Genomic DNA, 14,955 nt, shown 5'->3' with positions numbered 1-14,955 from the left:
TATTCCATTGTATATACATAAACCACATCTTCTTTATCCATTCATGTTTCAATGGACACCGAGGCTCCTTCCACAGTTTGGCTATTGTGGCCATTGCTGATAGAAACATCGGGGTGCAGGTGTCCCGACGTTTCATTGCATCTGAATCTTTGGGGTAAATCCCCAACAGTGCAATTGCTGGGTCGTAGGGCAGGTCTATTTTTAACTCTTTGAGGAACCTCCACACAGTTTTCCAGAGTGGCTGCACCAGTTCACATTCCCACCAACAGTGTAAGAGGGTTCCCTTTTCTCCGCATCCTCTCCAACATTTGTTGTTTCCTGCCTTGTTAATTTTCCCCATTCTCCCTGGTGTGAGGTGGTATCTCATTGTGGTTTTGATTTGTATTTCCCTGATGGCAAGTGATGCAGAGCATTTTCTCATGTGCATGTTGGCCATGTCCATGTCTTCCTCTGTGAGATTTCTCTTCATGTCTTTTGCCCATTTTATGATTGGATTGTTTGTTTCTTTGGTGTTGAGTTTCATAAGTTCTTTATAGATTTTGGAAACTAGCCCTTTATCTGATATGTCATTTGCAAATATCTTCTCCCATTCTGTAGGTTGTCTTTTAGTTTTGTTGGACTGTTTAAAATCAGAAAAGCCACTCAAATGACACTGATAAGGAAAAAAAAAAAAACAATGAGCTGCTGTGTGTGGCTCTCAGGGAGGTTCCCTAACGACTTCCCACAAGTTCTGAGCAACAGCACCACCACTGCAGAAACAATGTGTGGCCTCCTGGGTCTTTCTGCTGCTTTCAATAGGAGCGCATTCATTTGGCTAGAAAAGTTCTGCTGTCTAATAAGAAAAAAATCAGCCACACTTTCTTATAGTCACACTTGCAATCTGATGTAAAAAAAAACACTTGCACATGGTTCTTGTATGAATTCTAATTAAGAGACATTACATTCAGAATTATAGCACTCATAGTGATCATTTTCAGGAGACTGGTACAACTTCTTTGCCACTGAAGGGGTACACAGGGTGCAGTTAGCTGTTTACCTGAATGTATTCTTAAATACGCGACTACTACCGCTCCAAGTTTCCTAGTTGTAGCTCTGTTACAAGTTCCTGACCGCAAGTTCACGTTCCAGACTTTCTTTGCCCACACGGGCTGGTTACAAGGGAGCCGACCCGGCAGTCTTAGGGTGAATTAGGAAAGGGCCAGTTAAATGAGGAGACAAGCCACTCCTTGGTGAAAGTTTGTAGCTTTCTTTCCCAATACATCTATTTATTGAGAACTTCCATTTTTATGCGGTGTTCCTCCTCTGCCATCTCACACTCCCACTCTATCTGCTGGATTTTGGCCACATGCACCTCGTTCATTTGTATCAGCTGCAGCTGTAAGATGGACATCTGTTGATGGTGTTCTTCCTCATGCATCTTTTTAAAGCACCTTCCTGAGAGGTTTTGCTCCTGGAGTGTTTATTGGCTGTGATTCTGACAGGTGAACACGAGGGTTCAGGTTGAGAGGTCCCCTCACACACTGGAAAATGTATGAACTCTTTCTCATCATCGCACAGTTCTCTATTTGAAATAGCGAATGATTCTTGGGCTGCGTTGTCAGGGTGGTATTCTGGCTCCTCATCTGGAGGGCTCCACAGGGAGTAGAGCTGCTCCGGCAGCATGCTGGCCATCTTCTTCCTGAGCACGTGCGTGCTCAGAAGAGGGTTGATGCTCCGTTTCACCTTCTCTCTCCTCTCACGGGCCATAATCTTTTTGGTCCAAGCCTTGATGTTCTCCCAGCACTTCTTCAGCTGTTTGAAATCCCACAGTGACACGCTTGGCTGAGAGTTGTATTCGTGGCCGAGAGCCTGCCAGGTATGCTGCTTGAGTGCAGTAGTTCGCGCATCACTTTTCTTATATTCCAGCACTTATTTGTACTTTTCTACCAAAGCAAGCAGGATGCTCTTTTCCAACTCGGAGAAGTGTTTGGCAGGTTTTATAATTTCATTGTTTTGCATTTTCCACTAAGTTTGTCCTGGCTGTTAGCTATCCTGCGGTGATGGGGGAGGGGCTGGCAAGGTGGGGGCGGAGGCGGCCTGGAGGGCCCCGGGCTCCCAGAGTGGTGGCTCCAGAGCACCAGGCTGCAGCGGTGGCCACAAAGCCCAGGAGCCGAAGCCCCCTCGCGGGCCACCCGCGGGCTGCGGGTCTGTAAGCCACATCTTTCGTTAAAGTGATGGCTGTCATCCCTGCACTTTGACGTTCTTGTTAACGTGGTTAGCCTAGAAAAACCAGGTTGTCATTGTTGGGATTGGCATCTCTGCCTGCACAGATGTCCGGGATGGCACTCACTAACCCAGTGCTTACTATCTCTTTGTCTTTCTCACTGAGTGTTCAGAGAGCCAGGTCAATGCACTGTACGTAATATGCCTCTTTTTTCGTTTGGGAAACCCTTTATATGGTTCCCAGATCGCAGCCTATAGTGTATTCTTCTTTTAGAAGCAGTGATGTTTCACTTTCAAGGACACCACTGGTTTTCTTGGGGGCACAGTAGTGAGTGAGGATCAATAGATTACTCAAAGCTAACACTGGTATACCTGGAGCCCTCTCAGAATGAGGAGGGCCTGAGTGTTGGAATCTGATCCTGGGTTCCAGGTGACCTCTCCTGCTTACAAGTTCTTTAATAGGGACAGTTTTTTGTTTTTGTTTTGTTTTCTTAAAATCCCCCAGAAGCCTCTCTGAACCTTATTTCTTCATTTATGAACTGGAGTAAAACCTACTTTATAAGACGGTCTTGAAGATTAAATATGCTTGGGAAAGCAGTTGAACAAAAATTTGCACATAGAGTCTCCTGTAGATTACTATGGCCACTGTGGTAACCAGCTGCAGCCTCCTACCACTGTAGTAACCTGCTATTGGAGCAAATGTGCTAAAAGACCAGGGAAATAATCAGTTAAAATCAGGCTAGCTCTTCATAGGGAAGTTTGCCTTGCTTTTGGACATCTACAAAATGGATGAAGAACAGTTGCTATGGTAGAAGTGTTAGAATTACATATATAATTCTACAGGACTTCATTTGTGCTTTGTGTTTTCCTCTATGGCTGTCTTCGTTTTGCTTTGCTTTCACTTATATTTTGAAAAGTAGGAATTCTGTTTTTAAAATTACCAATGAAAAAAAAATAAAATAAAATTACCAATGACTACCTCTTTAAAATACCCTTAAAACTTTAACTTTTCATTTTCAAATAATTTGAATCTACAAAAAATTTGTAAAAATAATATAAAAAATTCCCATGTAGACTTCTTCACCTGGCTTCCCCACATGGTAATAAGTCATAATGGGCACCTTTTGCATTGAACAGGCTTTTGGAGCTATATTTCTCTAATTGTCAACCTGTTCATGGTTTGGAACTTTTTCCCCACTCCTTCTTCACTTTTTCTAATCATTTCTGTTGATATAATTTGGGGTTTAAAAACTTATTGCTAATTTTAAAAATATATTTTTAATGTTTTTCTTTCTAATTTTCAACTTTGCTTGCAACTCAGACTTAATTGACTTTCTTCTGGTTCTAGTGCCCTTAGTTTCTTTTTACCATGATCCAGTTGAGTCCAGAGAGTATTTGGATATATATCCATAAATAACTTGAGTTATATAACTTTCCATTCCCCCCCCCCCCCAAAAAAAAAAAAGGAAATCCAGATGAATAGTAACAGTGGATAATTGATACGGTCAGGTCAGAGTTGGCACTTATTTGTGGGTAGACTTTCTGGTGATTGTGGGTCTGTGCACTGAGTCCAGCTATACAGCTTCCTTCCATTCTGACAGTAACATATACCATATTCTTTTCAACTATTTCCTTGGGCATTCGAGTTCAGATAATTTATTTGTTTTGAGATTCCCTCACCAATAAAGTTGGACAGAAGTAACCCACTTGTGGGGCACCTGGGTGGCTCAGTTGGTTGAGTGTCTGACTCTTGATATCAGCTCAGGTCATGATCTCAGGGTCATGGGATTGAGCTCCATGTTGGGCTCTGTGCTCAGCAGGGAGTCTGCTCAGGGTGCTCTCTCTCGCTCTGCCCCTCCCCCTTCCCATGTGCACACTGTCTCTAAAATCAATCAATCGATCAATCTTAAAAAAATAAAAAAGATAACCCACCTACTTTTTGAGTAAAACAGTAATCAGCCCCAAGGAACAGCAATATATAGGAGCAGAGAAGGAAAGAGGATCCAGTAAAGGAGTCAGGACTAAACCAGCAGAGCTCACATAATTTGGAGCTGCCCATGTTCCCTTTTAAGAATTAAGGCTTTTAGAGATTTCTCGAGGACTTTATTGTTTTTCCTATTCCATCATTTGTTCATTCTTCAGGTCTGGTAAGTCAGAGTGCACACTAGTAAGTGTCATTTCCTGAAGACTGTTCGTGTTGTTGTCAATTCTCAATGGTAAAAATTTAGAGAAGAAGAATTAGATTTGGTTAAATGAGTATCACTGTTTCTGCATTGTATCCGTTTTTGATATGTAACAAAATCTCACCAAACTCAGTGGTTTAGAAGAACTCATACTTTAGAACAACTCACAATTTAGAGCAATTCATAAGTTGCTCAGGATTCTGCAAGTTAACAGTTGGGGCTGGGCTTCACTAGCAGATTCTTCTGCTGGGCCCAGGTATAGCCGATATCCCCTATAGTTCGCTCATATGTGGACAGCAGGCAGATCAGGATGCCTGATTCCAGGGGAAGGGAAAGAGTATCTGCCTGTGGAATGGAATGGTCTGCAGAGTCACATTGTTACCATGTGCATGCAGGATGAGGGAGAATTTGTAGCCATGTTTACATACCACCACACACCTTTAACACTGTTTCACAAGCAGGACAAATCCTTGCTCATTGCTCACCTTTTTACAGTCCCAAAACTTTGGGTCGTGATGGTATTCTATATCTATTAGTACATTGATTGTTAATGCACTTGTTCAGTACGTCATATTCTCCTGGGGTGTGAAAAACAGAGTTTTCCTGCCCTGCCAGTACTGCCATGTGTGTGCCATTAGAGTTCCATTCATTTTAATGTATACTTGAAGATTTGATTTAATTATGAGAGTATGCATGTGAGTAAGGGGAGCAGCAGAGGAAGAAGCAGACAGGAAGATCTCCAGCAGACTCCCTACTGAGCAGGGAGCCCAGCACAAGGCTTGATCTCACCACCCTAAGGTCATGACCTGAGCCGAAACGAAGAGCTGGTGCTTAACTGACTGAGCCACCCAGGCACCCCTAGAGAGTCCCGGTTTGATGAATACATACATATGTGCCTGTTTTTCTTCTCTTAAGATTGCCAACACTCCTGATAACTGAATGTGTGCTGGTTTACATGACTCCGGAACAGTCTGCCAACCTTCTCAAATGGGCAGCCAACAATTTTGAGACTGCCATGTTCATAAACTACGAACAGGTAAACGGGAGCATGAGGCATTTGCATTCTGCTTGTATTCCCTTGGTGGCTTACGCTCTTTGAGCAACTTCAGTATGCCCACTTATTTTCCTTCTACCTCTGGCCACTCACATATTTCCTTTCTCATTGATTGTTGCAATCCCCAGTATTCCTAATTTGTTGACCTCCTGTGAACCTATAGCCAGAGACTTTGGAACTTCTATCTTGGCCTTTATAAAAGTTTTTTGAGTTCTTATTTTATCATTGTATGTACTATAGAGCCACAGACCATGATGGAGGGACTTTTGGCTGTCCTGTGGGTTTAGGGGTAGCAAAATCAGATTCCTTCAGAGAAAGGCTGGTGATACAAATGGACGGAGTTGGCCAATGTAAAGCAGGCAGGAATGGTGGGGACTGTGGTGAACCAGAGAATCCATGTCCCATCTCATGGGAGTGGCCAGCTGGTTGTTACCCTGTGGGCATATGAGCCTAGAGTTGAGAACTCCCCAGTTTTTCAGGATAAATTACAAGGCAGGATTTTAAGATAAAATTTCTTAATTTCTAAGATCACTGAATTTGGTCCACTGGCTGCCCGTTTTTCTCTTCTGATCCTAACGGAAAGGGTTATGTTTTAGAGGTTTGGAATTATTCAGCTTGGAACCAAATCCTGGTCCTTGTTCTTATGCTTGGCTGTGTGACCTTAGACAGAATTCATGGTGGTTGGGAGTCCATGGTCTGGAGGTAAACTGCCTAGCTGCATGACCTGGACAAGTTTAATAACTTCTCTGTGCCTGTCTTATTATCTGAAAAATGAAAATAATGACAGCCCAACTCCGTAGGGTGGTAGTGAGGAAGAAGCAAGTTAATTTGTATAAGAGCATTTACAGCATTGCCTGGCTGTTAGGCAGGCATGAGCTGTTCTTTGGATCTCTCTGAGCCTCAGGTCCTTGTTATTATGGTTTTTTTTTTTTTTTAGCTTTTATTTATTTATTCATGAGAGACAGAGACAGGCAGAGAGACAGGCAGAGGGAGAAGCAAGCCTCATGCAGGGAGCCTGACATGGGACTCGATATGGGGTCTCCAGGATCACGCCCTGGGCTGAAAGTAGCACTAAACCACTGAGCCACTCAGGCTGCCCTGTTTTTAAGGGATAACTTCTCTGGATTTTTATGGGAACTCATGAGATGATATGTAGCAGTGGGCACAGGACAAGCACTAAATACATGGTAGTTGTTTATATTGATGCTTTTATTTTACTTTTATTGATTTAGCTCATTTTATTTTTAAATTTTATTACAGACTAGAGCAGTAAATGCCTTGCCCACTGCAACATATTATGGACAGATCTCAGACTAGATCTTGGTTGACCTTTTCACCACCCTGTGCCCCAAGCCAGATTCTTGTATAGATGGTTCTTGTTTGCTTTTTCTTCCTTCCCTCTCTTCAATTGGGGGCATTCCTCAGACTCAGTGTGCAGTCCTGGTGTATGGGTATAAAGGTAGCTGGCTTCATCTTTCCTTTCTGTAAATCCTGAGAATCCATCTTTGCCTGCAGGATCCATGCCTGGAGAAAATGAATTCTGCTGTTTACACATATTGTGGATGTTCATCTAGCTTTGTCCATCTTGTTTCATTTGTGTATTCTCTTATTCAAACAGCATATGGAGATGGTGGACGAAGTGAATTTTGACCACAGACTCTGTCACTTGGGAGCAGGCATGGGGATGTTCCAGTTTTCAATCTGTTGTCCACAGCCATCCCTAAACTGGCTCAATCCCCACCTCTCATCTCACTTTGTGAATCATAAACATTTAACTTAATTTCCTAACAAATACAGAATCATCAGCATCCCACGTGTATTAAGTGCTCCCATGCCTTCAGTGATTTTATGGTCAGTCATTTAAAATGACAGAAACTGCATGGGTGATGATCAAGTCAATACCGATAAAATAAGGATGGCAGATTTGTAGAATTTGCCAACTAGATAGCAGGCACATCCCATGAGTTTTATGTGTATTAACTTGTTTATCACAATAGCCCCCAGGTTTTGTGGGTAAGGGAACTGAAGCACAGAGCGATTAGGTAGCTTGCCTGCAGCCTCACAGCCTTGCAGCTAGAAAGTGTCAGGCCAAGATTCAAACCCAAGCAATGAAACGACAGAGCATGTGCCCACAGACACCCTTCGATCCTGAGAGAATAGTGTGCATTATGACCATTAGTGCCTTAAGCCTCATACATCCACCAAAAGAGTAATGCTGGTTCTTGTCGGGCAGCGTTGTCACAGGAACTCTGGGAAGCATTGTATGTATTAAAATGATGATGTTTTGATACCTTGTATGTGATAGGGTGATAGCCTATATGCTATGATAAGGTGTATTGTATTCTGTTTTGTGGCATTTGTGTGTATATATACATTAATGTTTTTTTAAACTGGTTTAAAATGGTTCTTTATTCAAAAAGTAACACCACATGCAAATTTTTTAAAAAAAATCAAATAGTACAAAAGAATAGGCAAGGAAAGGAGGTCTCTCTCCTACCCTGCCTTTTAACCTGGGAAGCTACATGGCCAGATTCCAGCATTATTCTGTGCGTATATAAGCATAGAGGTTTTTTTTTCTTAAAAGCAGGTAGGAGCATATTCTACACATTCCTCTGTACCTTATCTTTAAGAGTTTATCATCATTATTTTATATCTGCGTCTGTATCTGCACCAACATGTGGGTCCTCTTTTCCAGTCCCAAAACTTTTCCTGTTTTATGGCAATGCAATAATATTCCATTAAATGACCATGCTATAATTTCTCTGATCTCAGATGATGGGCATTTAAATCCCTTCCAGGTTCTTCCTGTCACACATAATGCTGCCCTAAACATTCTTGTACCCTCGCATGCATGTGTGAGTATACCTGCAGAACAGCTCGCTGGCAGTGGCATGGCTGGCTCCCAGGCCGAGCACACACCATCCAGTCACCTTCTAGGGGCTGTAGCGGTGTACGTTCTTGTCAGTCCTGAATGCTGTCCTGCACCTGCTTCTGTGACCTGCATTGGGTATTAGCAGATGTCGGCCTAGACTGGTTAGAAATAGAGTGGTGGTGTCTATTTTGCATATTTGAGAAACAAAAAAACCCTTCTGGCAATGCCCAGCCTCCTCTTTCCCTTCCCAGGTGAACATGGATGACCGGTTTGGACAGATCATGATCGAAAACCTGCGGAGGCGACAGTGTGACCTGGCAGGAGTAGAGACCTGCAAGTCATTAGAGTCACAGGTCAGAGAGTGGGGACTGGGACATCCTCTTGTACCCTTAGCCACTCAGGGAAGGGCATCTTCCCTTCATGATCAGAGAAGGTTGGGCTTTGTGTGGGTCACTAGGTCATCATGCTAGGGAAGTCCAAGCCCTTGGTGTGGAAAATACACATTTACGTTCCCTATACCTTGTTATTTAAAACTTTGATTATGTAGATTTTCAAATAATAATGAACATAGAGGGAATAGTAAAAGGAACACCCATGTCCCATCAACCAGTGTGTAATTCACATTTGACCCATATTGTTTTATTTATCCCCAGTTTTTGTTAGTGTTGTCATTGGAATATTTTAAGGCAAATCCCAGATAGTATATCATTAGAATATTAAAATATTCCAGTGATTTAATATCATAAATACTTGAGTGACTGTAACAGTCCATGTTGGTGTAGAAAATTGGAAAATAAAAAGAAGGTAGATAGGAGCCAGGATAGGCTTTCAAAAGAGGAGTCTTCTAAGGGAAATTCTCATGTGCTTAAAGACTGTCTTGGATTTGTACAACAGTGCCTTGTACCTTCTCCATTTCTCTCCATCATACATTCTAGAAAGAACGGCTCCTGTCGAATGGGTGGGAAACGGCATCAGCAGTCGACATGATGGAAGTGTATAGTAAACTGCCTCAAGCTGAAGTGAGCAGGTGCGGGATCAGCAAGAATTAGCGTCTCAGCGAATGATTATGAATGAAAAGCATAGCTGTCTTTAATGTAAAAAAAAAAAAAAACCTCAAACCCTAACTAGACTTATTCTGAAATAAATTAATATGCTGGTACAGATTAAACATTAATAGCACCTTGAAAGTAACTCATTAGCCACTCACTGAGATAGGGTTTATGCCAAAACAGATTATTTTAGTGAAAATAAGCAGCCACACCTGTAACACTCCCAGAGCACCCTCTGCGGTGGAACTTTTGCACAATCCTGGTGTTTTGGAGGAGGAAGAAAATGACGTTGTCCAAGGTCTCCTAAGGGGGAAAGGTCTGCTCGCAGATTTTTAAATGGACTTCTCCCCTCATTATAAACTACACTGTTCAGAAACAATTTTCAAACTATGTATGACGTGCAGGAAATAGAAAGTAGTGTTGCACTCTGTAGGTGCACCTCTAGAAATTGCTGTTAGTAATAAGTTGCAGTGCATTTTTCTATGTGTATATGTAAAGGTGAATATTGATATATAGGTTTCTGTTTTTTGAATCTATAGATTCATGTTACATGCATTGGTCTATAAATCACCCTCCCCTTTTAGAAACTTAACAATTGATTGTATTTCTCTTCACATACCAAAATATACTGAAATATAGGAGGTTCCCATGTCCTGTTCAATGGTGCATAATATTTATATTGCTATGTGGATAGATTACATTGATAGTAATAATTTTATAATAATTAAGTTATGTGTAGAGCTGGGCATTTATTTGTACCTTGTTTTATTGTGCAATTTTGTTGTTAATTTCCCTGTTATAAACACTGTATTTGTCTCTGGACAGTGTTCGTGCCAGCTTTAATTGAATTCATATTTTATCGTTACCTTATGCTTCCTGGTTTGTGTTTCCTCATGCTTTTGGGAACCTACACGTATAGGTCTCTTACAATATAATCAGAAGAATTTTAGCCTTGTTTCTCCACAGAACTTGCTATTAATTTTTAGAAATAATCACTATTTTTACCGAGTGTTTACATCAAGGCCTTGAAGATTTGTGAAAGTGAGGTCTCCATGTGATCAGGTCCATATTTTCTTGAGTCTTCTAGAATTTTCTTTTCCTACAGGCTGGTTTTCATTTGTTACATGTCAAAGCAACTGTTTTTGAATAGCCCTGGTCAGGCATCGGTAGTGAAAATGCTCTAGCAGCTCTTCTGGATGCCGAGGGAGGAGGCTAAAACTGGAGAGAGCAGCTTTTTCTAGGCCGTCCTTTGTCTCCTGTTGCCGTGGCCTGTGTAGCCAGCAAGGCAGATCCCTGACAGGGGTGGGAAAGGAGGTGGGACAGGCTATGGTCTGTTTGCCTGAGGCTGAACAGCCCTCTTGGCTCTGGGAACCCATTTGCCAAGGGCTTCTGCTGGATACTGTGTATAAAAAAGAAGTCCAAGGCAAGCCTGTTTATTTAACAAATACTGAATGCCAGCTGTGTACCATGTGCTTTCCTAAGCACAAGGCAGAGATCAAAACAGACCAAAAGATATGTGTGCCCTTGGAGTCCATGCTCTAGGGAGCACCTTCACAATCTAGTGTCTCTTAATAAGCTAAACATGGTGTTAAATATCCTGGAGCCTTCATGTTGGTGCTGTGTTTTGTAGAACTTGGCATTGGGCAAATCTGCATCACGTGTCTTCCAGTAAAATGAGTTGGAAAGCAAGCAAAGTTCCTTAGGCATAGTCACTCTCAGTTCGGATGTGACTCTTAGGCCAGCCTACCGAGATGGATGTGCAAATACAGAAACGTGTGCAGCAAAGGCGTGTATGTGCACCCCTCTGCACCCCCAGCCTGGACGAATGGCAGTTCCTGACTATAATCAGTGACTATTGTGAATAGTGGGCATGTGGATAATTTTCTGTTTTCTTCTTTATACTCTTGAATTGCATGAAATTTCCCCCGGCATGCCCATATTTCAACAGAAAAAGAATTTTTAAGTTATTTTATATGTTTTGCATATTTCTTTGTGCATATATCTTAAAGCTTACATTTAAAATGCTTTTTTGACAAAAGTCATACCAGTGCATGATAAAAGAAAACAGAGAATAAAGTAATGTACAGTAAAACAAAACCAACCCTTCCATCCTGTTCCCCTCACTACCAGCCTAATACTTGGCACATTATTTACTACACTGGTTACTTTTTGAACTCTGTGGTAAGCCTTGGAGTCTGTTCCTGTCAGTGATACAGCCCTATCAGATAGCTGTGTGTTATCTTCTTGTATGAACGTGCTTTAATTTATTTAACCCAGCTCTTCTGGTTTAAGGACTTGTGTTAGGAAGCTGCAGTGAATGTTCTGGAACATCAATCTTTGTACTCATAGGCTAAAATCTTAAAGGCAAAATTGCTGAGTGAAAGGATGTGCATTTGTAGCATTGATAGAAGAGTCAGAGAGGTTTGTACCACTTTGTAATCCAACTAGTAACATAGGAGAGCACCTTTCCTCATATCCTAGCTAAAGTGCATATCAGCCCTTTTTTTTTTATCTTTGTCAATCTGATCATTGAAAAAATATCTCGTATTTTTATTTATGTTCCTTTTCTCTTAAATGAGATTGAGAGCATCTTGTTTTTCTCTTCTGGTGAACGTGTCTTTTACCTGTCTTTTAAAGGAGTTTTGAAAGTTTTTCTCATGACGTCTAACAGCTCTTTACAGAGTAAGGAAATCTACCCTTTGTCATTTATGTTGCAGATCTTTTTTTCTAGTTTGTCATTTGTCTTTTAACTTTATGGTGATTTTTAAATAATAAAAATAAATTAAAATGGAACCACACCATACCTACTATGTCGCAGCCTGCTTCTTTCCCCTTAATATAACATGAACATCATTCTGTACGCATGAACTTGGGGGTCATGATCTTCATTTTTAATTGTAAAGCTTGATATTGTCCTATTTTTGTTCTCCCCACAGAATAGAGTCACTTGAATTCCTGGATGAAATGGAGCTTCTAGAACAGCTCATGCAGCATTACTGCCTTTGTTGGGCAACCAAAGGAGGAAATGAATTGGGTATGTGGTTTTACTTTTGTTGATTGGCCCTAGACATGGGGACCTTTTTTGGTCTCCAAACACCGTAAGACATGCCTGGAAAGAAACGGAGTATCAGACCTGTGGGTCCATGAGCACCAGGCAGAAAATGAGCTATTCTATTCTCTGTGTTTTTATCACACAGAAACCAGATGAATTGTTCAGATAAATCACATATATCAACACTAACAAACCGATAGACCTTGAGAGTTTAAAGCAGTAATCTTAATAAAAGTAACCAACCTTTGTCTTTTGAGTCGCCTTATAAGCACGTTTACTAGAGGTCAGGATACAAATCATCATATGTGTCTCCAGCTGACCTGTGCAGCTGCAGGCCAAATTTCTCCCCCTCATATCCTGTGACGGAGGTGAAGCCCCCTAGCCTGGCAGAGGAGGGCTGGGTGGGAGTGTGGATCCTTGTGTCAGTGTTCCTTCCTGCCTCACTTCCTCCTTGACAACTGTGCCATGTGGGTCTTGCTTCTTCTGGTGTCCTCCCTTGGGCATCTCTCTGGCCCCCTGCAGACCATTTTAGATATCAGTGCAGCCTTGGCTATAAAGTAGCCGCCCTTCAGACGTTCTGTGTCCTACAGATGCGTCCAAGAACATGCAGCCTTAGGCAGGGACCCCAGAATAAACCCAGAGCATGAACATGCAAGGGCAGCGGCCTTTGAGAACATTCCATGCTGACATGAGGCCATTCATCATGCTCCCTGGGCTTAGCATTCCTATAGTTTATAAGCAGTTCAGCCCACAAAATCCTTTTAAATTTGTCTTTTTATTTAAAAGAATGTGTTCATGGGGTTTTATACTGTTATTACCCACTTCCCCTCTCCCAATTTAAAACAATGTCATTCTTAGTGGAGACTTTGGAAGCTTCTAAAAAGTCCAGTGAAGAAGAAAAATCAGCTGTGTGCCTGTCACTCAGAGAGAACCTCTAGTAGCTTAGTAGCTTTTTCTTTCCACTCTTTTTTTAGCTGTGTTTTGTTTTTAGCAAAATTGAATTTCTATGCTTAATGTACTTGGAGCCCTGATCTTTTCCACTTAGTATCATAACAGCCATTTCCCCTCACTGTGAGAAACTCAGCGTAATTTTAATGGTTTTATAAAAATTCTGTCATGGGGCCACCTGGGTGGCTCAGTGGTTGAGCACCTGCCTTCAGCTCAGGGCGTAATTCTGGGGTCCTGGGATCGAGTCCCACATTGGGCTCCCTGCGAGGAGCCTGCTTCTCCCTCTACCTATGTCTCTGCCTCTCTGTCTCTCTGTCTCTGTGTGTGTGTGTGTGTGTGTGTGTGTGTGTGTGTGTGTGTCTCATGAATAAATAAATAAAATCTTTAAAAAAAATCTATCATGGGATCCCTGGGTGGCGCAGCGGTTTGGCGCCTGCCAAAGGGCGCGATCCTGGAGACTCGGGATCGAATCCCACGTCGGGCTCCCGGTGCATGGAGCCTGCTTCTCCCTCTGCCTATGTCTCTGCCTCTCTCTCTCTCAATCTGTGTGACTATCATAAATAAAAAATAAATAAATAAAATCTACATTAAAAAAAAATCTATCATGATGCTACATCTGGTTTGACTCAACTTTGTCACACTTTTGGAAATGTAGTTTGTAATATTATTAAGCCAATTCTAGTGTTTCAACATATGGAACATTTTTACATCGAGGGCTGTTCTGTGATGTCAGCAACGAACGTGGGAGGTAAGGATCCGTCTCGTCTCTCCATATGCTCAGAGTTCATTACCGAATGGATGGACCTCTGGCATTAACCTCAGAGAGCCCATAAGCTGTGGCCGTGCTTTCTGAATCCCCTCAAAACCCTCCTAAACACAGCCTCGTCCAGCCTCTTGCTTCCTTGTGATGATCGCCTCCTACCACACAGGGGACAGAGCTGCCGTGAGGAGGTGTCGCCCTGGGCCTGGGTCCAGCAGGGCCTTGTTCTCCCACCTTTGTCTGCTGTCTCTGCTCTACAGCATGAGTCACTTGACAGCATTTGTGTGTTTCCTTCCCTCAGGTTTGAAGGAGATTGTTTACTAATCTGTGGGAGGTCCATGCTGAGCCAGGAGCCGAAGCCACTGACCTTCCCAGAGTCGATGGGCCAAGTTTCCTGAGTGGTGGCCAGACCTGGCCCACCAGCCTCATCCACAACTGGAGAAGCCTCAGCTCCTAGGGTTGTCACACCACCTGCTGTACCCGTTGACTTATCGTTGAAATAAATCTCAGTTGTTGCCAATTGCCCGTGCGTGGGTCCCTCTTGCCCCCGGGTTGGCTCTGGTTTTTTTCCACGTCTGCTGAAACCAAAGATCCCAAATCTTCCTCCGGCCTGAGCTTGCTCCCTGTGAGTCAGCCTCAGCTGAGACCCCAGCATCTGTGTGGGGCTTACTCCTGCGTGCTCGTGTGATGGCACCTGATGTTGCACCTGGCACCTTGACCCGGTTCTCCACCTCCACCAGGGGGTGGGACTCTGCCTCTGTCTCTGCCCTGACCCCGACCTGCCAGCTTGTGTCCTCCTTGGCTCTTGCAGCCAGCTGGACAGTGGCCCCTAAAA

General features: G+C 42.6%; 1 protein-coding gene and 1 pseudogene across 2 annotated transcripts in view; one reads left to right on the top strand and one right to left on the bottom strand.

Annotated features, from left to right (window-relative positions):
• Window positions 1-14,640, top strand: part of LCMT1 (leucine carboxyl methyltransferase 1) — a 43,606-nt gene extending 28,966 nt beyond the window's left edge. For both annotated transcript variants that reach the window (XM_072751336.1, XM_072751335.1), the window contains exons 7-11: window positions 5,301-5,421; window positions 8,563-8,664; window positions 9,247-9,338; window positions 12,297-12,394; window positions 14,422-14,640. In XM_072751336.1, the coding sequence (XP_072607437.1) occupies window positions 5,301-5,421; window positions 8,563-8,664; window positions 9,247-9,338; window positions 12,297-12,394; window positions 14,422-14,444 (436 nt within the window). In that variant the 3' untranslated portion in view covers window positions 14,445-14,640. The remainder of the gene's footprint in view (window positions 1-5,300; window positions 5,422-8,562; window positions 8,665-9,246; window positions 9,339-12,296; window positions 12,395-14,421) is intronic.
• On the bottom strand, window positions 1,178-1,998 carry LOC140598084 (myb/SANT-like DNA-binding domain-containing protein 3 pseudogene; annotated as a pseudogene).
• Window positions 14,641-14,955: the final 315 nt, after the last annotated feature.

Source organism: Vulpes vulpes, chromosome 3 (assembly GCF_048418805.1).
Source record: "Vulpes vulpes isolate BD-2025 chromosome 3, VulVul3, whole genome shotgun sequence".
NCBI classification, from domain to species: Eukaryota; Metazoa; Chordata; class Mammalia; order Carnivora; family Canidae; genus Vulpes; species Vulpes vulpes.
This window is presented reverse-complemented; position numbering and strand designations above follow the sequence as displayed.